At 41.2% G+C, this 23,720-nt stretch overlaps 2 protein-coding genes across 4 annotated transcripts; one reads left to right on the forward strand and one right to left on the reverse strand.

Moving 5' to 3' along the window:
- The first annotated feature begins 27 nt into the window (after positions 1-27).
- On the forward strand, positions 28-13,342 carry klhl22 (kelch-like family member 22). 3 transcript variants are annotated; one of them, XM_086076611.1, is made up of 8 exons: positions 28-281; positions 4,337-4,502; positions 4,733-5,053; positions 7,353-7,762; positions 8,620-8,812; positions 8,920-9,153; positions 10,364-10,737; positions 12,327-13,342. In XM_086076611.1, the coding sequence occupies exons 1-7, from the start codon at positions 28-30 to the stop codon at positions 10,706-10,708; spliced, it is 1,923 nt and encodes a 640-aa protein (XP_085932737.1). In that variant the 3' UTR covers positions 10,709-10,737; positions 12,327-13,342. The 3 variants fall into 3 exon arrangements, with proteins under 3 accessions (XP_085932737.1, XP_085932736.1, XP_085932738.1); XM_086076610.1 differs by having other exon boundaries at positions 10,364-13,342; XM_086076612.1 differs by having other exon boundaries at positions 4,733-5,044; positions 10,364-13,342.
- Positions 13,343-18,815: 5,473 nt separating this feature from the next.
- Positions 18,816-23,242, reverse strand: tbx16 (T-box transcription factor 16). The gene is made up of 9 exons (XM_086076388.1): positions 23,059-23,242; positions 22,831-22,984; positions 22,644-22,746; positions 22,017-22,181; positions 21,801-21,947; positions 21,640-21,710; positions 21,479-21,564; positions 21,014-21,227; positions 18,816-19,559 (listed from the first exon to the last, which is right to left on the reverse strand). The coding sequence occupies exons 1-9, from the start codon at positions 23,072-23,074 to the stop codon at positions 19,112-19,114; spliced, it is 1,404 nt and encodes a 467-aa protein (XP_085932514.1). The 5' UTR covers positions 23,075-23,242; the 3' UTR covers positions 18,816-19,111.
- Positions 23,243-23,720: the final 478 nt, after the last annotated feature.

A 23,720-nucleotide genomic window follows, 5' to 3' on the forward strand; every position in this document is an offset into this window, starting at 1 on the left:
TAATGCTAGCGCCAGCTATCTAAGGCGATGAAGCCTGAACAACAAAGCCCTGCCATGGCCGACAACGGACAGCTGGGTCTGGTGGGCGGTTCGGTCACCGGCGGCTCCTCAACCCTCCGCGGCCGTCAGACGTACAGAAGTTCGGCCCATTCCCAAAGCCTCCTGGACAGCCTGATGGGGCTCCGGCAAGCTGGCATCCTGTCCGACGTGGTGCTGCTGGTAGAGGGTCGAGCCATCCACGGCCACCGTGTGCTTCTCGCTGCCGCCTGCGATTACTTTAGGTAAAACATTCGAAGCTTTTGTCATTAACCCCTTGTTTTGTTAAAGTGAAACCCCGTCCTGGACTTGTGACGCTGCTTTAAATAACATCAACAGATACACACTACATTATCTTTAGACTTCATTAATAGTTACTACTGATAGTTGATGTAAAATGACACTTCCAGGAACCTACTTGCAATCAACAGCCTGTCAGGCGCATCACATTTGGCGACGCACTATTATTTTGTCCTATGACACATCATGCATGGGTTTAGTGTGAAATATGGAACAACTTTACTGTCACAAGTTAACACTTTGTACACATACTTGAAGGATCTGTATCTGTTAATGTGACAGCTCCCGCATGCAGTCACTAATTCGACCTCACATACTGTACACAGGGGCGTTTCTAGATCCATTGGAGTCAAGGGTTAGGGTGCATGCCCTTTTGGCACTGATGCCCAAAGTGCCCCTTTGTTCATTTATTTATTTATTTTATATTTAAAAAAATAGTTTGTAAAAGTAGTTTTGTTGCCTTTCAAAACTAAAATTAAGCAACATAAATTTACATAAAACGAATTATAATTATTATGTTATCATTGGGCGGCACGGTGGGTGACTGGTTAGCACGTCCGCCTCCCAGTGCAGAGGACGTGAGATCGAGTCCGGGCTTCGGCCTTCCAGGGTGGAGTTTGCATGTTCTCCCCGTGCTTGCGTGGGTTTTCTCCGGGTGCTCCGGTTTTCTCCTACATTCAAAAGACATGCATGGCAGACTAATTGAACACTCCAAATTGTCCACAGGTGTGAGTGTGGATGGTTGTTTGTCTCTGTGTGCCCTGCGATTGGCTGGCAACCAGTTCAGGGTGTACCCTGCCTACTGCCTGAAGCCAGATGGGATAGGCTCCAGCGCCCCCCGTGACTCTTGTGAGGACAAGCGGTTAAGAAAATAGATGGATGGATGGATGGACGGACGTTATCAAGAGCCCCATTCTGCTAGCTCGCTCGCCACTACACCTGCGGTCGGTAAATTGGTCGCTCCGTTTGTACTTACTTAAGTCTCACTCACAGTAAACAAAAGCCAAAGCCAAAGTCATAGAATGCAGAAAACTCCATGCTCCAACTAATGCTCCAATTACTGATGCGTTTTAAGTTACACAGAATATGCCGGAATTTGTAACTCTCGCTCAGAATTTTAATAAACTTCCTGAAGACTCCAACTCGTAGCATGTACTCAATGATAGCTGAATTGAAATATACTTCAAAATCTATGTGGAAATTATCTTTGTTTTTATTTTAACTAACAGCTCGTTTTGGGGGGTTTGCAGTCAGAGTAAGGTCCTAATAAGAAACAGGTAGAAAGAAGTGTGTTCATAAATTAGGGGGATGATGAAAAACCAAAATAAAAAAAGAAGAAAAAAACAACAACAACAACAATCACAGCGTTTTATCAAAAACAAACAATGTATCTTGCTGAGAGGTGGCAGTTAATTGTTGGCTACAGTCCCAATAATAAAATATTCACATCTACTACTGCAGAAAAATAATAAATTGCATTTGCTCTTACCCGAATTAAGCTAAATGTAAAGTAAGAAATTTTTCATGCTACTTGCACTATAGGAAAATCCTAATTGTATAGTTTATATAATATTTGTTATTTATTTAAATTTTTTGTTCATAAATGATTCTACAGACACAAATGTCAAAAGGTTTTTATGGCGATTGGCATTGGTTTCATTATGTGTGATTTATTGTTTAGCCATTATTTCAATGAAGAATTTTACAATGGATTAGCCGCCTCCCTCCCCACACACACACACGTACGTACGCACATATCTACATGCACACGCTCTAACAATTTCCTGAGCTATTCATCTACTTTAAGAACCCCCCCAACCCTCCACACATGGCGGCTCGGTGGTGACATGGGTTCGAACCCCAAGTGGGTGGATAGTGCAGGCACGTTATCATGTGCCCCTTTTCTTGCTTTGAGCACCTGCCCTTCCAAAGGTCACCGCACGCCCCAGCATGCAAGCATGGAGAACATGCATACAGATCCTCTTTAAAAAATTTGAATATCATGGAAAAGTTCCTTTATTTCCATAATTGCATCCAAAAAGTCAAACTGCCATAGATTATAGATTCAGGGCCCACAATTTAATTGATTTCAAGTATCCATTTGTTTATTTTTGCATCATTTGGGGTTTCAGCTCATAAAACCCACAAAAACAGGATAAAAAAAAAAATTGAATACTGTTACGAAAAGGAAATCAGCCCAAATTTTGCAGGACATGACTTTTTTAAACTGAGTGTAATCTACTACACTCAAAACGTCTACACAGGCTTCCCCAGGTGTCATTAAATTAATTCAGTTTGGTGTATTTGTCTCGGTTTGGTTCAATATGAGAAAGACTGCAGCCTTGACAACTGGCCAGAAGAACATCATTGATAGGGTATCAATAAGGCTGGGTAAGCCACAATAGTTCATAGCTTGCGGTGTCCAAGGGCAAAATGTGACAGGAGAAGATGCACCACCAGAACAGATGACCGTGGGCTTCAGCACATTATCAAACCGAGCATATTCAAGAATCTGGCAGAAAGTGGAATGAGGCAGGAGTCACAGCACAACAGTCTGGTTCCTCGGGTCAAGCCACCTATGAGCTTGAACCATTGTAGGAAGCGTCGCAACTGGGCCAAGGAGAAGAAGGACTGGACTGTTGACCAGTGGTCCAAAGCCTCTTTTCTGATGAAAGTAAAGTGTGCCTTTCATTCGGGAATCAAGGTCCAAGGGTTTGGAGGAAGACGGGCGAGGAACAGAACCCAAGCTGCTTGAGGGTCCAACATGAAATATCTAGTCAGTCATGACTTGGGATGCAATGTCCAGTGCAGGTGTTGGAAAACTCTGCTTCCTTAAATCCAAGGTCACAGCAACAGTCTACCAAAATGTTTTAGAGGACTTCATGATTCCCTCTGCTGAGGATCTGTATGGAGATGCAGATTTGATCTTCCAGCCCATACCGCCACAAGCACCAAAACCTGGTTTGATGCCTATGCCATCACAGTGCTTGACTGGCCACCCAACTCGCTGGACCTCAACCCCATTGAGAATTTATGGGGTATTATCAAGAGGAAAATGAGGGACACCACACCAACAACTTAAACAAAGAAGAGCTGACAGCAACCATCAAGGAGATCTGGGCTTCCATAACCCCCGGGCAATACCACAGTGCTTCGAGGTTGTTATTGAGGCAAAAGGATTTCCAACCAAGTATTAAAGTTTGACATTTCGTTTGGAAAGTACAATATTTGGATTGATTTGATGTGATCTTAATTTGTCTCTTTTTTCTGAGAAGTAAATGGTGATTTCTTAACAGTATTCCAATTTTTTTGAAATCCTGTTTTTGTGGGTTTTATGAGCTTGAAGCCCAAATGATGTAAAAATAAACAAATCACTTAAATTGTGTGCCCTGAATCTATATTCTATGAAAGTTTGACTTTTTGAATGGAATTATGTAAATAAATGTACTTTTACATGATATTCAAATTTTTCGAAAATGATCTGTATTCCACACGGCAAGGCGGCATCTTGATTTGAACCCCAAAGTTCAGAGCTATAAAACCGATACCAGTACGACTTGTTTTGAAGGTGCTTTGTGGAGTTTAAAATGTTACAGATTTAAAGATTTTTCTACGTCATGCATGCTCCACTAATTCCTAAAATGAGTACAAAGAGCCCTGACCTTTTAACTGCCTATCAGCTAGTATCTTCTCTTCAGGAAGTGGTGGCGGGTGAAAGTTTTCAAATTATCTTTCTTAGTCGGATTTTTTAATGTCACAAAAACCTGTTTTTTTTTTGTATTAGGGTCAGGGTGTGTAGACTTTTCATATCCATGGTAAGGCAGCATGGTGCCGAAGGTCCCCGGGTTCGACTAACATGCATGTTAGGTGAATTGTGGAGTCTTAAGTTGTCAGTAGGTGTGCTCTGCAATTTGCTAGGGAACAATCCAGGATGTCGTCAGCAGGCTTCCGCTCATTCACAACTCAAAGTTCCCTAACATAATGTCAATTTATTCTACAGGGGAATGTTCACTGGAGGCCTTCGAGAGATGCAGCAGAATGAGATTCCAATCCATGGCGTGTCCTATTTGGGCATGACCAAAATACTGGACTATATCTACACTTCAAAGATCGAGTTAGACCTGGACTGTGTGCAGGAAGTCCTGATAGCGGCCACATTGGTGCAGGTGTGTTTTTTCTTGTCAAAATATAATGGGGTAACACACAACAATGCTAAATACGGAGGTACCCCAAAATCGAACATGATCTGTTCTGTTGGTTGCCAGCCATGCTTCAAATAGTTCATGTCAAATATTTTATTTTGATTAAAAAACACAATCTAGTATGAGTCCTTTTGGTTGAACTCTAAATTGTATATCTTTATGATACGTTTGGTGTGTTTTTCATCCTTCAAAAGCTTGAGGATGTCATTGGCTTCTGCTGCGAGTTCCTCTTCTCCTGGCTGGACGAGAGCAACATACTGGAAATGCATCGCCTCGCTGATCTCTACGGACTGCAGCAACTCAATGCCAAAGTCCACGCCCACATCCTGAGCAACCTGCAGGCTTTGTCCCGCACGGACGTCTACCGGCGGCTCCCCCAAGAAGAAGTATTCCGAGTGCTGAGCAGTGATAAGCTGGAGGTGGAAAGTGAGAATGAGGTGTACGAGGCAGCGCTTCACTACCACTACAGTCCTGAGCAGGTGGAGAGTGACCAGGTGTACTTGCAGGTCAGTCAGGTATGTCCATCTTCTTTTCTCTCCCGTCACCTACACAAAAGGACAATGCTATTCACGCTGTTCTTCCTCATGCAATGAATGCCAGTTTATGGTGGAGGACACGTTCCAGACCCATTTGCAATTGGTGAAAATCTGTGACAGAGACTATATAAAATATAAAAAACATTATATATAGTTTTATAGATTTGAGCCCTCCCATACACTTAAAACACACTTAAACATACATTCTTTTTTTTGTTGCCTTTTCTCATTTACTCAAACAGTTCTCCAAATAAGAGGCGAAGCAGAAGTTTAATGTAAAACTGACATATAAAACAAGAGAATAAAATATTTTGGGGGAGAGCGGGGTAAGTAGTGACAATTTTGATTTAGTGTCTTTTACGCAGGGGTATTACAGGAAGGCCTCCAACTAAAATATGTTCATATAGGTTAGGATGTTGTGCGTCCCTGAGAGCAATCACTTTGGATCTTCACTAAACTGTTTAGAAAAAAAAGTGGTTTTGTGGCATGAGTCAGAATTCAGTGGGGTAAATTGTGCCATTGATAACTGAAGTAAAGAAGGTCATTTTAATCTCACAAATGATAATGCTATATAAAAGGAAGACAAATTCAATACAAAACTTTGACTTGCAGGTTTCAGAGGCCTTTTCTTCTTTCATTCTTTTGCTTTTCCTGTTTAGCCTTTTTATCTTCTCTTTCTTTGTGAGTCTTCTCCAACTCCATCTTCTCAGGTATGCCAGTCACAATTCTTGTTTTCACTTTCACTTCTTTTTAACAATACTGTTCTTTCTCTCTGTGGATTTTGGCAAGGGAAAAATAACTTCTTAAGACGCATAACCCAAGTGAGCAGAACAACCAGATTTGTCACTGCTCGGGAGGGTAAGCCTGAGCATATTTTTTTCGTATCCCTACATTTTTTTATGGCCATCCTGCAGATTTTTTATCTCCTTTCCAGCCTGACGTATGGTCTTCCCTCTTTCACTCCTCTTTCCAACTCCTCAAAAGGAGTTGAAACCCTGTCTTCCTTTTGTATCTGGTGACAGGATGATATTTGGTCAAAAAATAAGAATGGCACATACTTTTAGTGATCAAATGTAAGAATACAGTTTACAACAACAATAAAATACAGTAAAGTAATATAACGTAAATAATCATAATTTAGGGGAAGTTGTACAGCTTAACCTGGGTCTTTTGACAACAATTACCCCAAGCCCACCAATTTGAGAAAAATGCATCCCCAGCTGTTTTGAGCCAACCAACATCATGCCAACCAAGACTCATGATGTAGCTTACTAAAGCACTAAAACATGTGTGAACTGTTTTCAAAGTTGTCTCTAATTGTTCAAACACAGCCATCAAAAAAACTGTAATCATAGAAATTTTACTTTGGAGGGCAAGAACATGTTTTTTTAAATTTTATGTGCTTACCTCTCAAGGCTTTTTTTTAACCAGATGAGCAAAATGGATGTCTTCAAAAACATGTGGTCACATCATCAACTTCTATGTTTTTCTAAATAACAAGGGTGGAACTACTTGCCCCTTGGCACAAATTACCCCACTCTCCCCTATATTTAACCCCCAAAATCTTAAACCAAAGTATAATATTGTCTAACAAAAAAAAAGCTTGCTTAATGCTAACATTGAATTGCTGGAGCGGGGCTAACAGCAATTAGCATATACGTTACATAATCGTATACCTTTTAACAACTTCTACTATTAAAGTAAAGTAGAAACATTTCTTAACACGGCATTCTGTTTAATATTGCATTTGTGGAGTATGAATTAAGCAGCAAAATCCACCCATTTTTGTCCCTTCACAGGGAGAGGCCATTTCGCCACTTGCTGTCAATTGAAAATGACATCACAGTTGCTTGGGGCTCAGGTAATGACCAATCACGGCTCAGTTTGTGATCGTCACATGACCAAACTCAGAAAACAGGTGAGTCATGATTGGTCGTTACCTGAGCCATTTGGCACTGTGATGTCACTTTCAGTTGACAGCAAGCAGCAAATTGTCCGCCCTGAGATGGATGAAAACGGGTGCAATTGGCTACTTAATCCATATTCCACAACCGTAATATTAGTCAGAATGCCATGTTTAGACATTATTTGACTTGACTTCCCAATCTCATTTAATCTCTTCCAGTAGACCTCAGTGATGCCCTGCACATTCCTGCACGACATGATACTAAATTCAGAACAGTTGCTTACCACGATTTAACGGCGATGTGAACGGCAAACCATGACACAGCGATTGTTCCCTGTCCATCTAAATGTTGCTTATTCCGCTATACTGCAGGACAATCTGGAGATGCTTGATGCCGTGCGTTTCTGCCTAATGGACAAACAAGTGCTGCAGAGGTTGTACGATAAACTGGATCAGTGCCCGCTAAAGGAAGCCGTGTCCGCCGCCCTCTATTACCATGAGCAGGAGATCTGGCAGCCAGTCCTTCAGAGTCCTCTCACACAGCCCCGCTCCACCTTTTACTGTATCTTGGCCTTCGGCGGGATGTTCTCTTCCCATTCTCATATGGACAGCGAGCACCTGTTCCAGGTGTTCCACCCGAGCTGGAATGAGTGGAGGGCTCTGAATGCAGTGAACACTCCCCGGATGTCCAACCAGGGAATTGCTGTGCTTAACAACTTTGTGTATCTTATTGGTGGAGACAAGAATACCAGTGGATTTCGTGCAGAGAATCGCTGCTGGAGGTGAGGACTCCATTATACGGCTTCTATCAATATATATATATATTTTTTAAATCGAATTGTTTACAATAATATGTTCTATGCAGCTACACTAGTCTAAACACGGTCTTCTGAGTGAGGTTGTGTTTTTGGAAATGTGAATTAAGCAGCAAACTTTTCTTAGCCATCTTTTTTTTGGGGGGGGGGGGTACTAGGCCACTTGCTGTCAACTAAAAATGACATCACAGTTACTCAGGGCTTATGTAATGACCAATCACGGCTCAGCTTGTAAACGTCACATGACCAAACTCTGAAAACCCTTTAAAGTGGGCAAAAAGTTATATAAACAGAAAGGGGCCTCATTTGTTTTTACGTGCACAATGTACATTTCATTTGAAATGAAAAGACAAAAAAATTACTTAAATATGATTGAATCAAGCATTAAAAAATATAATAATGAAAGCTTCCAAGCCTTTCAATACAGTAGTATTCAATTTATTTTTGGGGAATTTTAGTGTCCAACTGCAGATATACTTTGGACCCCAGCTGGGGGTCAGAAACTGAGCCAGACCTTGAATAGAAAAAAAATCTACAAATTCATTGACACTTCCTATAATTGCCCTATAATAAGTACACCCCCAACACATTTTTAAAAATTACAATTTGGATAATAATTTTTTTTAATGCACAAAACACGGGGTGCCTACATACTGTAAATATGTATGCTGTTGTCAAAATGTTCATGGACTCCACATTGACTTCTATGATGAGCGTCAATCTGCACTCATTTTCTTCCTTTATTTGTGAAGTCCGTCCTGATAATAATCTAATCCTGTTATCATTCATGTATTATTATTATTGTTGTTGTTGTTGTTGTCTAGATACGACCCTCGTCACAACAGCTGGTGCTCCATCCAACCTTTGCAGCATCAGCACGCCGACCATTGCGTGTGCGTGTTGGGCGACCATATTTACGCCATCGGCGGTCGTGACTACAGCAAGGAGCTGTGCTCAGTGGAACGTTACGACCCACACACTCACACCTGGGAGTTTGTGTCTCCTCTCCTCAGAGAGGTACGAGCTGTAACTCTGCCTGTGTGCACACGAGGGCGCTATATACTCACCACTCTTTGTAAGGAATCTATCCCAGTCTTCTCTTAATTGTTCAATCTTAATTGTAGGTTTATGCCCATGCTGGAGCTGTGACAGATGGAAAAATGTACATTACTTGTGGGCGCAGAGGGCAGGCGTACCTAAGAGAGACCTACTGTTATGACCCAGCGGCCAACCAGTGGACAGCATGTGCGGACGGGCCAGTGGGGCGAGCGTGGCACGGCATGGCTGCTGTCAACGGACGCCTGTATGTCATTGGGGGAAGTAATGATGAGCATGGCTACAGGCGGGATGTCTTACAGGTACAACATCATCACGTTTTTTTTCTTTTTATATGCTGCATGAGGCAGCACATCTACCTCCTCATGGACTGAGATGGGGGTTCGAATACAAGCTACAGCCTTCCTGTGTGGAGTTTGCATGTTCTTCCACTTCCACTTCTGGTGCACCATTTTTTTTTAGATATACACAAATTTTTGGACTGCATCACATTCAACACCACAGTTTTACAGGTTCAGTCTTTTTTTCTTTTTTTTCTTTTTTTTAAACAATATGCCTTTGTTTTTAGGCAGTATTGACTGATAAATGATTAACTAACAATCTGGATACCATTAAGTTCTTTCTTTTAAACCAAAGACCCCTTGAGTGCTATGTATCTATATGGAGGTGGAATTTGTTAGCACCCTTAAGCCTGAAAATATTTGCTACTCAACTCTAAATCTAGATCACAGGTGGCACTTTCACAAATGAGATTTAAAAAACAAAAATGGTAAATCCTATGTAAAATGAAATTAGAATCGATGTGCATTAAAAAAAAATATTTATAATGAATTAATGAGTTAATTAACCAGTTATTGAAGACGATATATAAAAAAATGTGCACTTGTTTATTTTTAACCAATATTTTTAAAATATTTAAAATAAGTCAATATAAATAAATAAATATATATTTTCACATAAACAAGCAAATTGAAGGGAAAATAAAAATATAAGTATAATTAATTTAATTAGAAATAATTACCAATTATTTGATAAAATTGAACACATTTAAGTTATGTAATAGTGATAATATTTTAATTTAATTATTTTTACATTTATTAACTGTAAAATAGCATATTTTACTAATATTTTTGTATTGTATTTGTAGTCAACCAGTTAAGGGTGTACCCCGCCTACTGCTCGAAGCCAGCTGGGATAGGCTCCAGCGCCCCCCGTGACCCTTGTGAGGACAAGCGGTTAAGAAAATGGATGGATGTATTTGCAGTGAATATATTACAAAATTATTTAGGGATAAAAATCTAAATAACCAATTTCAAGACGAAAAATAAAAGCAATACATTTTACAGGACTCTTGCTAATAAAACCGACATGAAAAATATATACAGTCAATACATACGTGAATACCGGTACATTTCACCCTCTTAATGAAATTGAGAGTAATTGTGGGGTACAAAATAATATAATAATTTTTTTTAATGCAATTTACCACAACTATTGTATATTGTGTTTCAGATGGCGTCCTATGAGCCCTCGGACAACTCCTGGACTTTACTGAGCCCGCTCCCTGCCGGCCACGGGGAACCCGGCATGGCAGTATTGGACGATCGCATCTACGTCCTGGGCGGGCGCTCTCATAACAAAGGCAACCGGATGAAATACGTTCACGTGTTCAACACCGACACGGGTGAGTGGGAGAGCGACACGCCGATGAAGGAGCGCGTCTCGGGCCTAGCGGCCTGCGTGGTGCTCATGCCGCCAGCTGTGTTGGCACTCGCAAAGAGCTTGGAGCAGCACCTCAAAGCATCATGGGAAGATGACTTTTTCAGCTCACACACCAGCACGGATGAAGACGAATGAGCTCGTGGCTGAGCGCTACAGACTTGAAGGTACCTTTAATTATGATGATCTTATTTATGGCATGGTTACTGCCCTTTTTTAGTGCCTCTGAAAATGCCACTTCAAGTCAACAAACATTACTTCTCTGATTAGCAATGGTGGATTCTGTGGGACTGATTGTTTTAGTCTAATAGAGTCTAAGATCCAATAGCCAGCGCTACTCACACGACCGCTTCTGAAGGCCATGGGCAGACATGAAACGTCTCGTGGGTGTGCAACATTCACTTGCATCTATGGGAAGACCAACTGCATGCACGCTAGACGTTATTTTGCGCAACACCACACTGGCATCCAAACAGGAGTTCAGAACATTGGAGCAGAGATTCTCCCATCCCTTTTGAAAATAACATTTTTGCTTCCCATAGTTGTTGAAGAAAATTGATTGAAACTATTTTCACTCTATTTCCACAGAGAATTTAATAAGCTCTCTAAAATAGTGCAACCTTACGGGACAAATCTGCTGTGACATTTCTTTAGCATATCAAATTGATGCCATAATCAAAGCGATTGTATGACTTTTTTTATTTATTTTTATTTTTAATGGCTTGTCAGGGTGTCTTCAAAAAGCCTATCTGTCTTTATGCAGTCATCTTTGTCTTCCACTACTATGCAATATGTGGAGATCGCAGCTGGCTACCACTTAAATATGAAACGCACCCACAATATAAAAAAAAAAAATGGGGGAAAAAACACATATACATATTATGTCTCAATGGTCATGTGTACATGTTGCAACTTTGGATAGTTACACAGAAGATGTTACATTAAAAGTTTTTTATAAACTCCTGCACCAATTTTTTTTTTTTTTATATATAATAAAATGTATAATATAATATACATTTTTAAAAATCGCCCCTGATTTTCTGGTATCCACACACATGCTCAACAACAATCATGGCAGCCTGCCGCACTTTGCTAATTCGCCGGCTTTATCTCAGAGCTGTCGCTGCTTCCTGATGTGAGGCCAAGTCCTCTAAGATTTGGCTCATCACTTTGATGTCGTGACGCGCACAACTGAGGGGTAAATGACCGGTTAAGGGGTAGAATTGGGATTGGCATGGGCGATTGCTAGCACCCGTACCATGTGTAGAGGCTCGTCCTCGGAGCAGGTGACCCCGGTTCGATTCCCGGACTATGCGGCCCTTTCCTGCAAGTCATTCCCTCTCTGCGACATTTCCTGACAGTTCTTTAGTTGTCTTATCAATTAAAAGGCTAAAAGCCACCAAAAAAATAATTGGGATGGGCCCTAATTATTTCAACCCAATAGAATTGTCAACTGCACTCTCCATTTTAAAGAGTGTTGTTGTTAGTTTAGTTCTTCACATCCTTTACACCAAGTAATACCAGAAGGTAACCCAAAAGCATCACCGGGTGCACTTTAACATGGTGCTTTGTTGTTTTTCACTTCTGAAAGCTTCCGTGGACATAAGTCTACACACCTGTTACAATGCCAATTTTTTGTGATGTCACCCTCCAAATTACATAGAAATACATTAAATCAGTTCCAAACATTTTCCACCATCAAATGAATACAATCTAAACAACGCAATTGAAGAACATTAATGATATTTTTTTTTAGGACGGGGGAAGTTAAAACAGACAACTAAGATATGCCTGTCCATCCATCCATCCATCCATCCATCCATCCATCCATTATATAGAAACCGGTAAGTGGCCCATGCTTATTAGCGGCAACACAAAACTGCTAAGTCACTACCAAAAGAACATCTTATTTACAGTGAAGCATCGCAATGGCAGTGTCATGCTTTGGGGCTGTTTTTCCCCCCCAGTTACATCTGGGCCAACGGCGGAAGGAATTAAATTGAATTAAAATCTTAAAGGCTTCTGCTAGATAGCACAAAAAATGTCTAGAAAGCCTACTAAAACAACTTAATTTGTCATTAATCAGAGGCATTTTAAACAATGGCATGTGTGTCCTATTTAACGTGAAGAGTTAAATGGAAGTTTCCTCCCATTTATGTGATTGGTTAATTATGTAAATCCAAAGTGCTAAGAAGCTATACAGCCGCTCAGTTGTTTATTTGTACTTCCCTTCTCAAAAAGATTGCTTTTTTTCCCCAATTGTTTTGTATATGTTTTATACAAGTCAGAATAATGGTGGCAAAAGTTTTGCACTTTTTCTCTTGATATTACAAAAACCTTTCATTTGTATAGGGTGTGCACTGTGCAGACTTTTCACATCCATTGTATATTTGTGTATGTAATTAAGTTTGGATAGTGATGACGAGCCTTAGGCACCTGTGCCACTAGTGTCACGATATGATTGCACTGATTGATAATGGAAGCAAGAATGCGGCAAGATAAAGATCTCAACTTCAAAATCATGATCTTTCTGTTGTTTTAATGTGATGAAAACCCAAACACGACTGTCACTTGTGCGTTCCTTCACTCTATTATGATTACTGTACACATTATGTCATGATGGAATCCACCGAGAAGTGTCGAATCATCTGTTATCTAGATGATCAAACAACCCCGAGCCGGTTTTGTACTGTTGATTAGTTTGCTACTGTTTGATAACTCACTTATAATTTAATGATGCAGATAAGTTAAAAATAAAAATTAAAAAAATTGCGCAATTTTCTTTATTTTGTGTGTGTTCCTTCACATTCTTTGTGTGTGATTTTTGAAATATTAAAGAAATATTTTCCCTTCCATGTAACCCATAGGCGTCAAACTCCTGTCCTCAAGGGGTGTAGTCCTGCAGGTTTTGGATGTTTCCCTTCTCCAACACAGCTGATATATGATCAGCTCATCAGCAAGCACTGCATAAGCCTGATAACGATCCTGTTGATTGGAATCAGCTTGTGTTGGAAGAGGGAACCCTCCAAAACCTGCAGGACTGCGGCCCTCGAGGACCGGAGTTTGACACCTATGATGTAACCGGTTAAGCCCGTCACCCAAGATATGCAAATGTTGTAGTTGTAGGTTAAATGCTAACACCTTAGCATTTTTCCTATAATGCCACATGGCAGTGACTTATGCACTGCAGGCATAATAATAAATCATAAAAATATGAATAAACAATTTTTATGTACTTTATTTATGAATATGTTGGTATAATGTAGGCCAAATGCTTAATTTTTTTTTTTTTAACATTTAGGCTTCATGTACACTCGAACGTATTTGTAAATATGTTTGAACATACTTGCAAATAGGGCTGGGCAATAAATCGAATTAATTGGATACACCGTCATTTTAAAAATCGAATCGTTGAAAATTTGCTAAATCGTGAAATCTAATTTTGTCTTTTGGATTATTAAAAGCTGCTGTTCTTATGTTCTGTCACATTCAAATGTTTTGTCTAAGTTGTAATTTTGTGGCAGAATGCTGGATGAGTGCTTTACAAGACATGTTAACGATAGCTGCCAACTACTGGCATTTAAGAAAACACTATGAATGTTAACTTTATGTTAAAACTAATTTAGAATCAGTACACATTATTGTTGTCTGAACATTTTGCACAGGAATTATTTTTGAATAAATAAAACGTTTAAATAAATGTTTGTTGGGTTTAATAGTTTAAAATCAATTAAATTCGTAATCGTCCTGAATGTCTGTAAAAATCGAGAATTTTATTTTTGGGCCGTATCGCCCAGCTTTCACAAGTTACACATAAAAATACTTCACAAAATATTCAGAATTGTATAATCAGCAAGAAATATTTATTTACATTTGGGGGACGTTCCAGTTCAATGAAAAACAGTACTGTATATTCAATATTGTTGAATCACTATAGAAATGCACTATATATGTATGTTATTATTCACATCTCAGCTTGAAAAAAACTGAACTGAACTAGTCCTCTTCCAGTCCAATCATGTAAAAATACAGCCCGATAAGGCACTGAGAGCTTTGCACCGATTTCCACCAATTTAATGTTTTGTAGCAAGTGGATTCGCACAGGTGGACCGACTGACACCATCGGGGACTGTAAATCGTTGCTGGCTTACTGCTTTTATTCCGGCCGGCCAGTCTCTTCTAGTTCCTCTCCATTTGGCCCTGCACTCCATCAGCTTTATGAAGGTTGACTGCTGCTTTCCTCTCAAGGGTGTTTCCTCTACATCTGTTAGCCCACCGCCCACCGCCCACCGCCCACCCCCCAACATCCCCCCCACTTGCTATCTTTCACACTATTGTGCTGCTTGTCTGGAGGGGACCCGCTGACACCAGTCGCGGACGTCCACGATCAACATGCGTCAATCTCTCTTTTGTAAAGCTCGAGTAGCGCCAAGGGATGCTTCAAACAAATGTCTTGCACTTAACCACACCGGTGGACTTTATAGACGTCTTAGTGCAAGTCGATGTGCTGCTCTTTGACCATTATCAGAGCAATTAAAAGGCCCACATTTTGCTTTACTATGAGACTTGAGTTGATTACACCCTGTGGAATTGTACAAAGCAAAAAAGGTACTTTTCATTGTCATTCTTTTTGTAAAGCAGAAACCTTTTCCCATATGTCCTTTGCAACTACTCAATAGACCTTCTCATAAAGATACATCTACATTTTAAGTATTTCAAATTCTAAAATACACTTAGGAATGCCAAAGCTTGCGTTCAAAAAAATAGCTGTTGAGGATTTTACTGTTAGCCTTAGTCACAATAGATAGAGAGGGGTTGGCAAAAACGAACTAAATTACTTTATTATTTATTATTTACTAAATTTTTTATTCCTAGTGAAAAATATTCAATAAACAATAATACGTGTAAACAGAACATGATAATCGTATATGAGATATTTTTCACTCGGGCTTTAAAAGCGGTCATAGCTCGATCAAGTTTTTGAATCCTCATGGCCTCGGACTCTGGTCAAACCGTTATTCTGCTGCTGTTGGACCTCACCGCTGCATTCGCTACTGCTAAACACCAGATTTTATTATCCACAATTCTGTGGCATCCGGTCCTGTCTTGACTCCAATATTTATAAATTTTTACTCTTCTTCCATACACAATTGTTATACTTTTTATTAGGGTCAGTGGCCAATACCAGTATCAGCAGCCATCTTGTGGCTGTTGTACGATCAGGAGCTAGACATTAGTAATTAAAAGAATAGAAAATTGTCATTCATTTCATGCAATTTGAAGGAGAAATGCTATATTGGGAAATACAGGTCTTTCTTTGAAATGATCTGTCATTGTTTTGGGGGGAATTTTATGTACTAGTGGTATCGGTGACAACTCATTCTGGTATCGGTCTGGAAAAAAAAGTGGCATCTAATTTTTTGACCTTTTCACGGTTGTATCCACTGTTTATTCCCAGGCAAATCTCAATGATACCTTTTATTTTCGACATTCCTAATGATAAGCATAAACTAGCTAGGGTAAGATGTCATATCCATAAGTGTAACAATATTTCTCTGACCTTGGAACAACTTGTTTTCCGAAGCCAAAGTGACTTAATTGGCTGTTTGCATTGCACAGCAGGGCAAGACTGACAAAGGGGCTGAACATTGTTGTTCCAGCAGCCCCCAACAAAATGAATTGTACACGAGATGAGATGTGTTCCTGGAGGATGCCCACACCCACCCTTCATTTACAACAGTCATTAGTGTCCCATGTCCATCCCGGGTGGAGGCGCAGCACTCAGCCTGCGTTTTGCAGTTGTGAAAGGGTGGCCAACAACCCCCCATTGTCATGCTCTTTGGAGCCTTTCACATGAAGAACAAGAGTCGTGCTTGGCTTTATGATGCTAGTGGGTAAACCCCAGCAGGTGAGCTGCAGTCGCACTTACGCAGAGTCTTTAATTCATGCTGGGCCTGTCGAAACGACAGAGTGGCGCTCGTTAGAGCCACAATGGAGAAATACAAATAAACACCATTGGAAGACGTGCTGCTTATTAAACATGGCAGACACATGGGCACATTCATTTTTAAGCTCATGTACTTTACAACTCAAATTCATTTTTGTCATAGTTAAGGTTTCTCTTGGATGGCATTATGACTGTGAAAAACGTATGAATGTACACAGTACAGTGCCTTGCGAAAGTATTAGCACCCATTAAACAGTTTGCCCTTTTGCCACATTGCTGGCTTCAAACAAAGATATAAAATGTTGTTTTCTGTGCACATTATCGTTTTAAAAGTTGGGCATGCAAAATAATTCACCTCCTTTTCTCTCAGTGCAGCCAAATGACTTCATAATTTCTCTGATGATTTCTGAATGATCCAATGTTGACTTAAATCACTGATAATGATAGAGTCCACCTGGGTTTAATATTGTCTCTGTATAATGTCAATAAAGTTGTTCTCAGAGGTTTTAAAGCGTAAAGAGCATCATAAAGACGAAGGGATAAACCAGGCAAGTTTGGAAAAAAGTTGTGTAGAAGTTAAAAAGCAGCATTAGGACATAAAAATATTTTATAAGCAATAAACATCTTTCTGAGAACTACAGTATTTGACCAATCGTACTGCAAATAAGAGATCATGCAAAATTGTGGCAAATAGTTTGCAGCACAACTATTCAATTGTTATTGGTATTTAGTGAACAAACTGTAATATATGTTAAAAGTGAGAAAAAAGAAGCTATGCACTTTTGACAGATTTTCTGCCAAATGTACAAATATTTAAAAATAAACATGAAGTTAGACACTTCATAGTAGGCCACATAAAATGATAGCGTGGGCCACCATAGACCATGCGGCGGCAGGCTGCACAGTTGAAAGAATAAAAAAAAAATCCGGTTATTATCCGAAGCTTTAAAAAAAAAACACACACATTTTATTTTGAAAAGTGACCAGATTCTCTCTGTTACAAATGTCTATGATTGACTCTTGACGCATGTCAAGATGCTAATTACCTCGACCGCCTAGATACTACATTGACTACGTTCACATGCAGTCAATATTCGGGTTAAGCTCAGAATTCCGGTTTGTGAAACAATCGAGGTAACACGTTTACATGCGTGGCGGACCGAGTTACTCTCGTTTACATGTCATTTGTGCTTGGCTTGCGATGCGCGGACAACATGATTACGCAAATAGCGTAATTTCCGCTTTTACCACGTTCAATAAAAGACGTTATATTTATGTCGTTCACCACGCTAAATAAAGTAGTCGGGTTTCCTCCGCGCTCCAGAAGTGTGCTGCTTTGCTGCGCGCGTCATGTTGGTTTACACCGGCTTGAGTATTTCCGGTGGGTTACACGCCAGAAGCACGGACTTGTATAATAGGCACAAACTGTGGTGTTTTCGCCGTAGAGACACAAAATACAGTAATGTGAAAACGCCGCAGAGAAATCAATGTATTTAAGCGAGGCATCGTTAATGAGTGGGATGGAGCGGCGCATACAAGTCGTTACTACAAAGACCAAGATTCCTTGCGAATTCAAATAAGTGAAAAAGAAGAAAAGAAGACGAAAATACAGAGCATGCGCACAGCGAAAAACAATGCACCATTCAATCCAGGTATTCCGAATTCGTTTATATGCGCAATAATTTGGGCTTTGAAAGGTGTTTTAAAATGATTATTGTCTGCATGTAAACATAGTCATTCATCACAAGCTAGCAAAATAGGTTTAAAAAACAAAACAAAAAAAAACAGACGTGTTTGGGAAGTTTGATGAGACAACACAAAAGAGTCTATAACCAAGAGGAAGAATAGGAAAGTGCATTTCCAAACAATAGCAGGACACCTACTTGAAATGTTGATTTAAGGTTACAGGTGATTCTCACGCTCTCTGTGCGGCGAGCGGCTCTTGATTTAGCGTTATGGTGATATTCATGGACCATATTTGTTCTACGGCGTCTTGCCATGTTGGCGCATTTGAGGGGGATGCTGCTAATATAGTTACATAAAAATGTGGCTTCGCATTCATTGTTGCAGAATATCTACAAAAAATACACAGTTGTTGTTGTTGTAGCATTTTATTATTCAGCCATCTCCCAGCCCCTCCCCTTGCCTTGTACTTGTGAAAAGTGTCATGCCAAAGTTAGAAATGAAATCGAATCTAAAATACCTTTAAAGCGAAAGTTGGCCAAGAGATTTTGAGACACCAGACAGACTATTTTAGCCTTTATTTTCAGATCACATCAAAACTGGGAGACAAAAATTAATTGCACACTTTCTTATGATTACTTTCTTTCTTTTCTTTTTCTTTTTTTAATACAAAAATAATATATACACTAGAAGGTGGAATGAAATACAAAATAAATAGACAGCTCAACACTAAACCAATTTCTCAGTATGGCATTGCACACTTTTGTAGGCGTAGCAAGTCTCAGTCCAGCCAGTCGAAAAGCAGCAGACAGCTCATTGCTTGATATCGCCGATTATCGTCACCGATGTCACCGACTGCGTGCAAACGTGTCAGCACAGAGAAAGTCACTCAGTCTCCAATGGAGAGGCGCTCACCAACAAGAATAAGAGAACAGCGGGTACTGGCTCCATTCCGTCACGTTGCCATGGGGATAGCCGTGATGCACGGCTTGCGTGGTGTAATCGGCGGTCAGGTGGTGAGGAGGCGGGTACTGGGCCGGACCCGAGCCGCTCCACTGACCCAGGGGCTGCTCGGCGCCGTAGGGGCCGTAGATGTGGTGGCCCAGGACGCCCGGCTTGCTTGCTTGAGCCACAGTCATGTTGAGCACGCCGGCGTAGTCTTGGGAGCTCGGGAGATGCTGGGGGGCGCAAGGGGAGGGGGCCACTTCGTGTGTGCGGGCCTTTGACGACTCGTGGTCAGGGACGGCCACGTCAGGGACGCGCGACTCGAAGCTGCTGCGACCCGAACCGCTGGCGCTGCTGCCGACGCTGCTGCCGACGCTGGAGGACGGGGAGGGAGACTTTCCGTACTCGTGGAACCTGAAAACGACCCAAGACAGGAGATCAGCATTGTGCTAAAATGCTGTCAAAATATGATATGTGCTAACTGTGGGAAGTCATTTTTTCTTCTTCTTGAGACTTTACTTTTAAACTCTACATTTGAATACGGGGAGTCCTCCGAATTTCAACTTTAAAGTCGATATTTACATCAAAATACTTTGTACAGTAATTTAAAAAAACATATTTGCGCCACCCGGAAGATGCCGGAATTAATATTTCATGTTTCCGTACGGATATTCATTGCTCACAGACGACAAAAACTTAAACACGGAAATGTGATGCGCCTATTGTGGGAAATTAAAGAAAGAAGGTGCTACGGGTGCTGACGAGGCACGGGCGTCGTAAAGTCGAAACGTCGTCGGTTGCGTATGTCGTAACTCGAGGACTACCTGTATTTACTTTGTACTCCTGACATCATCAAACATTCTCATCCATGGCCATATTTAAGTGAACTGTTTAACATTTTCATCGGCAAAAACAATTTGTGATGAAACTGTTTTCTTGTGGTAGCTGGAAAAAAACACCAGTTTCTGGTGTTCAAAAATGCTCCATCTTATTTGCTAGAACACAAACAGGGAAGTCTTAAGGTGCTATCATTAGGAAAGTAATTTAGTTAGTTGGTTGGAATGGGATTAGCATTGTTGCTGTTTTGCTAGCATGAAACGTGAACTAACGATAGCTACTTAGTAGTAGCCAGATGCTGATTCTGATATCTGGCAGAATACAATTCCGATAACCAATTAATCGGCTGATTAATTTAAAAACAATCGCATGAATAAAATAACTTCTTTTTCACTCTTTAAAAGTGTGTTTGTGAGTCACACACGTGACGTAGCAGATTTGCCTCAGTATCTCTGAAAAAGGAACCGAAAAGGGTAAACTACTTATTTATGCTGACAGAGTTAACCTAAGACACGATAAATATACTATAATTTATGCAGTCTCAATTATTACCTAAGCTTAAAGCCCAGAGGAACAACATATTTGGAGTGATAATGTCACACGTGACAGGAGAATGGCCCATTTGTTTAACTTCACCGAGGACAATCAGCAAAAATGGGCCGACTCCAGCTATATTTTTTTACTATTTTAACATATCAAGTATCAGCCGAATAAACTGGCTAGGCCCTAATAATATCATCGAAAGTCATTTGCACAAAAGAACAAATAATGGATGGATGGATATTATTTCAGAAGTATGTGCTAAACTTTCATCCGTACCCAAGAATAAGCTCTCTGCTTCATAAAGCGGTGACCCACTGTTCTACCCAATTGACCATAACATTAAATGTCTACTTTCAAACTAACAATAAGTACATTTCAGAGTCTCTACTTTTTGACCTTTAAGTCAAGTCGTCAAATTAGTACTTTACACAACGTTCTGTATTTCTGCGTAAGCCTTTGCCACCTCCGATCTTTGCCAGTATTCTCACCTGTAAGGCTGGTAGGACGCCAGAGCAGGAACCAGCTGCTCCGCGTTGTAAACGTCCCGTGATTCGGCAGTGGGAGGAGAGCCGTTCCTGGCGCCGTGCTCCCGATCTGCGGACCAAGGGGAGTAGCGCTCCTCCTTGATCTCCTCGACCTCCTTCCTCTTTTGCAGCTCCGCTTCATCTCCCTCGTACCCCTCAAAAGACGACTTGCAGAAATCTGCGACGGCGGAAACGCTCAGATTCAACTTCATAGTCAGGAACCAACCTTAGGAAAAAACTATTTTCTTGCTTCTCTTCCGAGTTCCGGATTAAATGACCATTTGGCCTCGCATGACTATTACTTATTCGCCATTTGTTGAATGCCGCATTCTTTAGACTTGAAGAATCTGTTATTAAGATTGTGGCTGAATTCCCCGGATTTCAAAAACATGGGCCATTTGAGCATCTGAAGATGAAACGATCTAATACCTGACGGACTCTCCTCTTCAGGCTCCCTGTTCATTTGGGAGAGTTTGACTTTCTTGTCCAGGTCGCCCAGGTTCTTGTTTGCGCGCCTGCGGAGGACCACCAGTAAAAAGCATTTTCAGTCGATCAGACCTTGTTAATCGTTTCATTCATCGTTTTGTTACCTTTTCTTAGTTGTGCCTTCGTCACGAAAACCTTTGGCGAACGGGTTATGGTCGATCTTCAGTTTGGTGATCTGTGGTGAAGACATCAAACGTAGATTAGAATCTCAGTCCGCCGTTGGGGTCTTGGCCGTAAAGCCTCAGAGCCCAAAAAAAAAGAAGACCTTTGTGTTCTGGTAGGCGGTGACTGATGTGAACGACGTCTCCGGGAAAGTGAACGTCTGGAAAACGCTCCAGCGGACGCTGAACAGGTCATCGGCTTGAACGATGTGGAAGCGCGGGTGGTAGCGATGCATCGAGTGCAGGATAATCTGCGGACGGGGCGCAAACCAGCTCAAATTCTGTACTTTAACCGGATGGATTGAAACTTTGGAATTTACGTGTCCGTGTTGGTCAAGAGTGTTGTTGGTGAGTTTGAGCTTGAGGAAGGAGATGGACTGCTTCATCCAGTGGCTCCCCGGGGCGGGAGAGTCGGGGTGCAGGTACGTCCTGCAGGGGGGCTGAGGCTCCGCTTTCCCCGCCACCTCCCATTTCTCTTTATTCCACTGTAGGACGCAGACGGAATGTCATTAAAGGCTAATCTGTCGTACATAGCCAGGTGAGTGACGGAGAGGGAAGTTCATCTCCCCTTCCCACAGTGAGAGGAGGAAGATAGAGGAGAGAGTGAAGGCTGGCTGTACCACCCACTGAGATAGGGGGGTAGTACAGTGGGCTCCCAGCAGGGGATAGAAAAACAGGAAGAGATAGCACGCTTTGATGTTCAATGTTAGCAGAGAGGGGGAACAAAAAGGGGGGGGGGGGGTTAGGGGGTGACAAACTTGTCTGGGGAGGCTGAGAAAAATCAACAGGCAAAGCTCTACAAATAAGTGAAGAAAATGTGTCTTGATTCAATGATTCTTGCGGGTGAAATTGACCCTTTGGAAAGGTTAAAAGTAGCTTTTCAGTATGTAGAACTTCCGCTTGGCTTAACAAGTCTAATCAAATGCACAATGACATCAAATGTGTACCTTATATCGGAAGCCGTCCACTGGCACCATATCAACCAGTAAAATGTACTTGGCACAAGGAATAAGACCGGACAGATTGACCTTGCAGTGTGGAAACATTCTCCTGGAAAACAAGTGAGCGTGTGAAAAGAAGACAGAAAGCGCTTTTGAGCATTATCGCTGTTGTTGTTTTTCCTGCACATCTCACCTGCCCGGCTTTGTGATGATCATCTCTGTTCCGATCTCATGGAAGGTCCGCCACAGTTCCGGATCCTCCAGAGTCATTCGGATGTTACCCTGCAGATAAGGATCACCCGAAGCCATGGCAGATGGAGGAGGGCCGCTGAAGTTGGCCTTCAAGTCTATAAAACAAAGATGCAATTAGCTTGTTTTAAAAACAACATCCTGATTATTGAGCAAGAAAAAGTCTACTTACTCCTGATGGACTGCATTCTCAAGATTCACCGGTGTAATGTATTTTTAAAAAAATCCTTTAAAATCCAATAAGGAATCCAAGTAATTATATCCACTGCTCTTTTTGTCTTGCGCCAAAAACAAATCCAGTCATTCAGCCAAGTGGCATTGGTGATGTGCGCATCCTTCAGCCCTTCACTCTGGGATGACCGTGACTTTTAAGGGGGCTCCTGCAGTGGGTGGGGTCAGGACGGCCATTCCCAGGCTTTGAAGTGGCACAATGATGAGTCAGTGTCCCGCTGTGATTGGAGGTGGCAGAAATCAAAGAAACTTAACAGTGCCTTGATACCGTCCCCACAGGAAGAGGCTCGGAGGAAATGCATCTTTATTAACTGCTAAGAGACTTTTAAACAAATATGGACGTACTTCCCTGCCTGTAGATCAGGGATGGTGGGACAGTGGCACCAAAACCTGTGTAAAGATCATTCACGCAGACAACCACACACACAAAAAAGTGTGCGTGCAATGTGCTAAGTGACCTATTCACTTAATGCTGCAAAAAAGAGAGAAATTATGTCAGAGTACAGCTAGTGAGGAAAGAGGCGGGACATGTGCTATTCCAGAAAATAAAAAAACTCCCCCAAAATTATCTTTTGACAGAGATGTCACATGTCTCAAGTCTTA

Source organism: Leptonotus elevatus, chromosome 5 (genome assembly GCF_054856555.1).
Source record: "Leptonotus elevatus isolate MCC_2025b chromosome 5, RoL_Lele_1.0, whole genome shotgun sequence".
Taxonomy (NCBI): domain Eukaryota; kingdom Metazoa; phylum Chordata; class Actinopteri; order Syngnathiformes; family Syngnathidae; genus Leptonotus; species Leptonotus elevatus.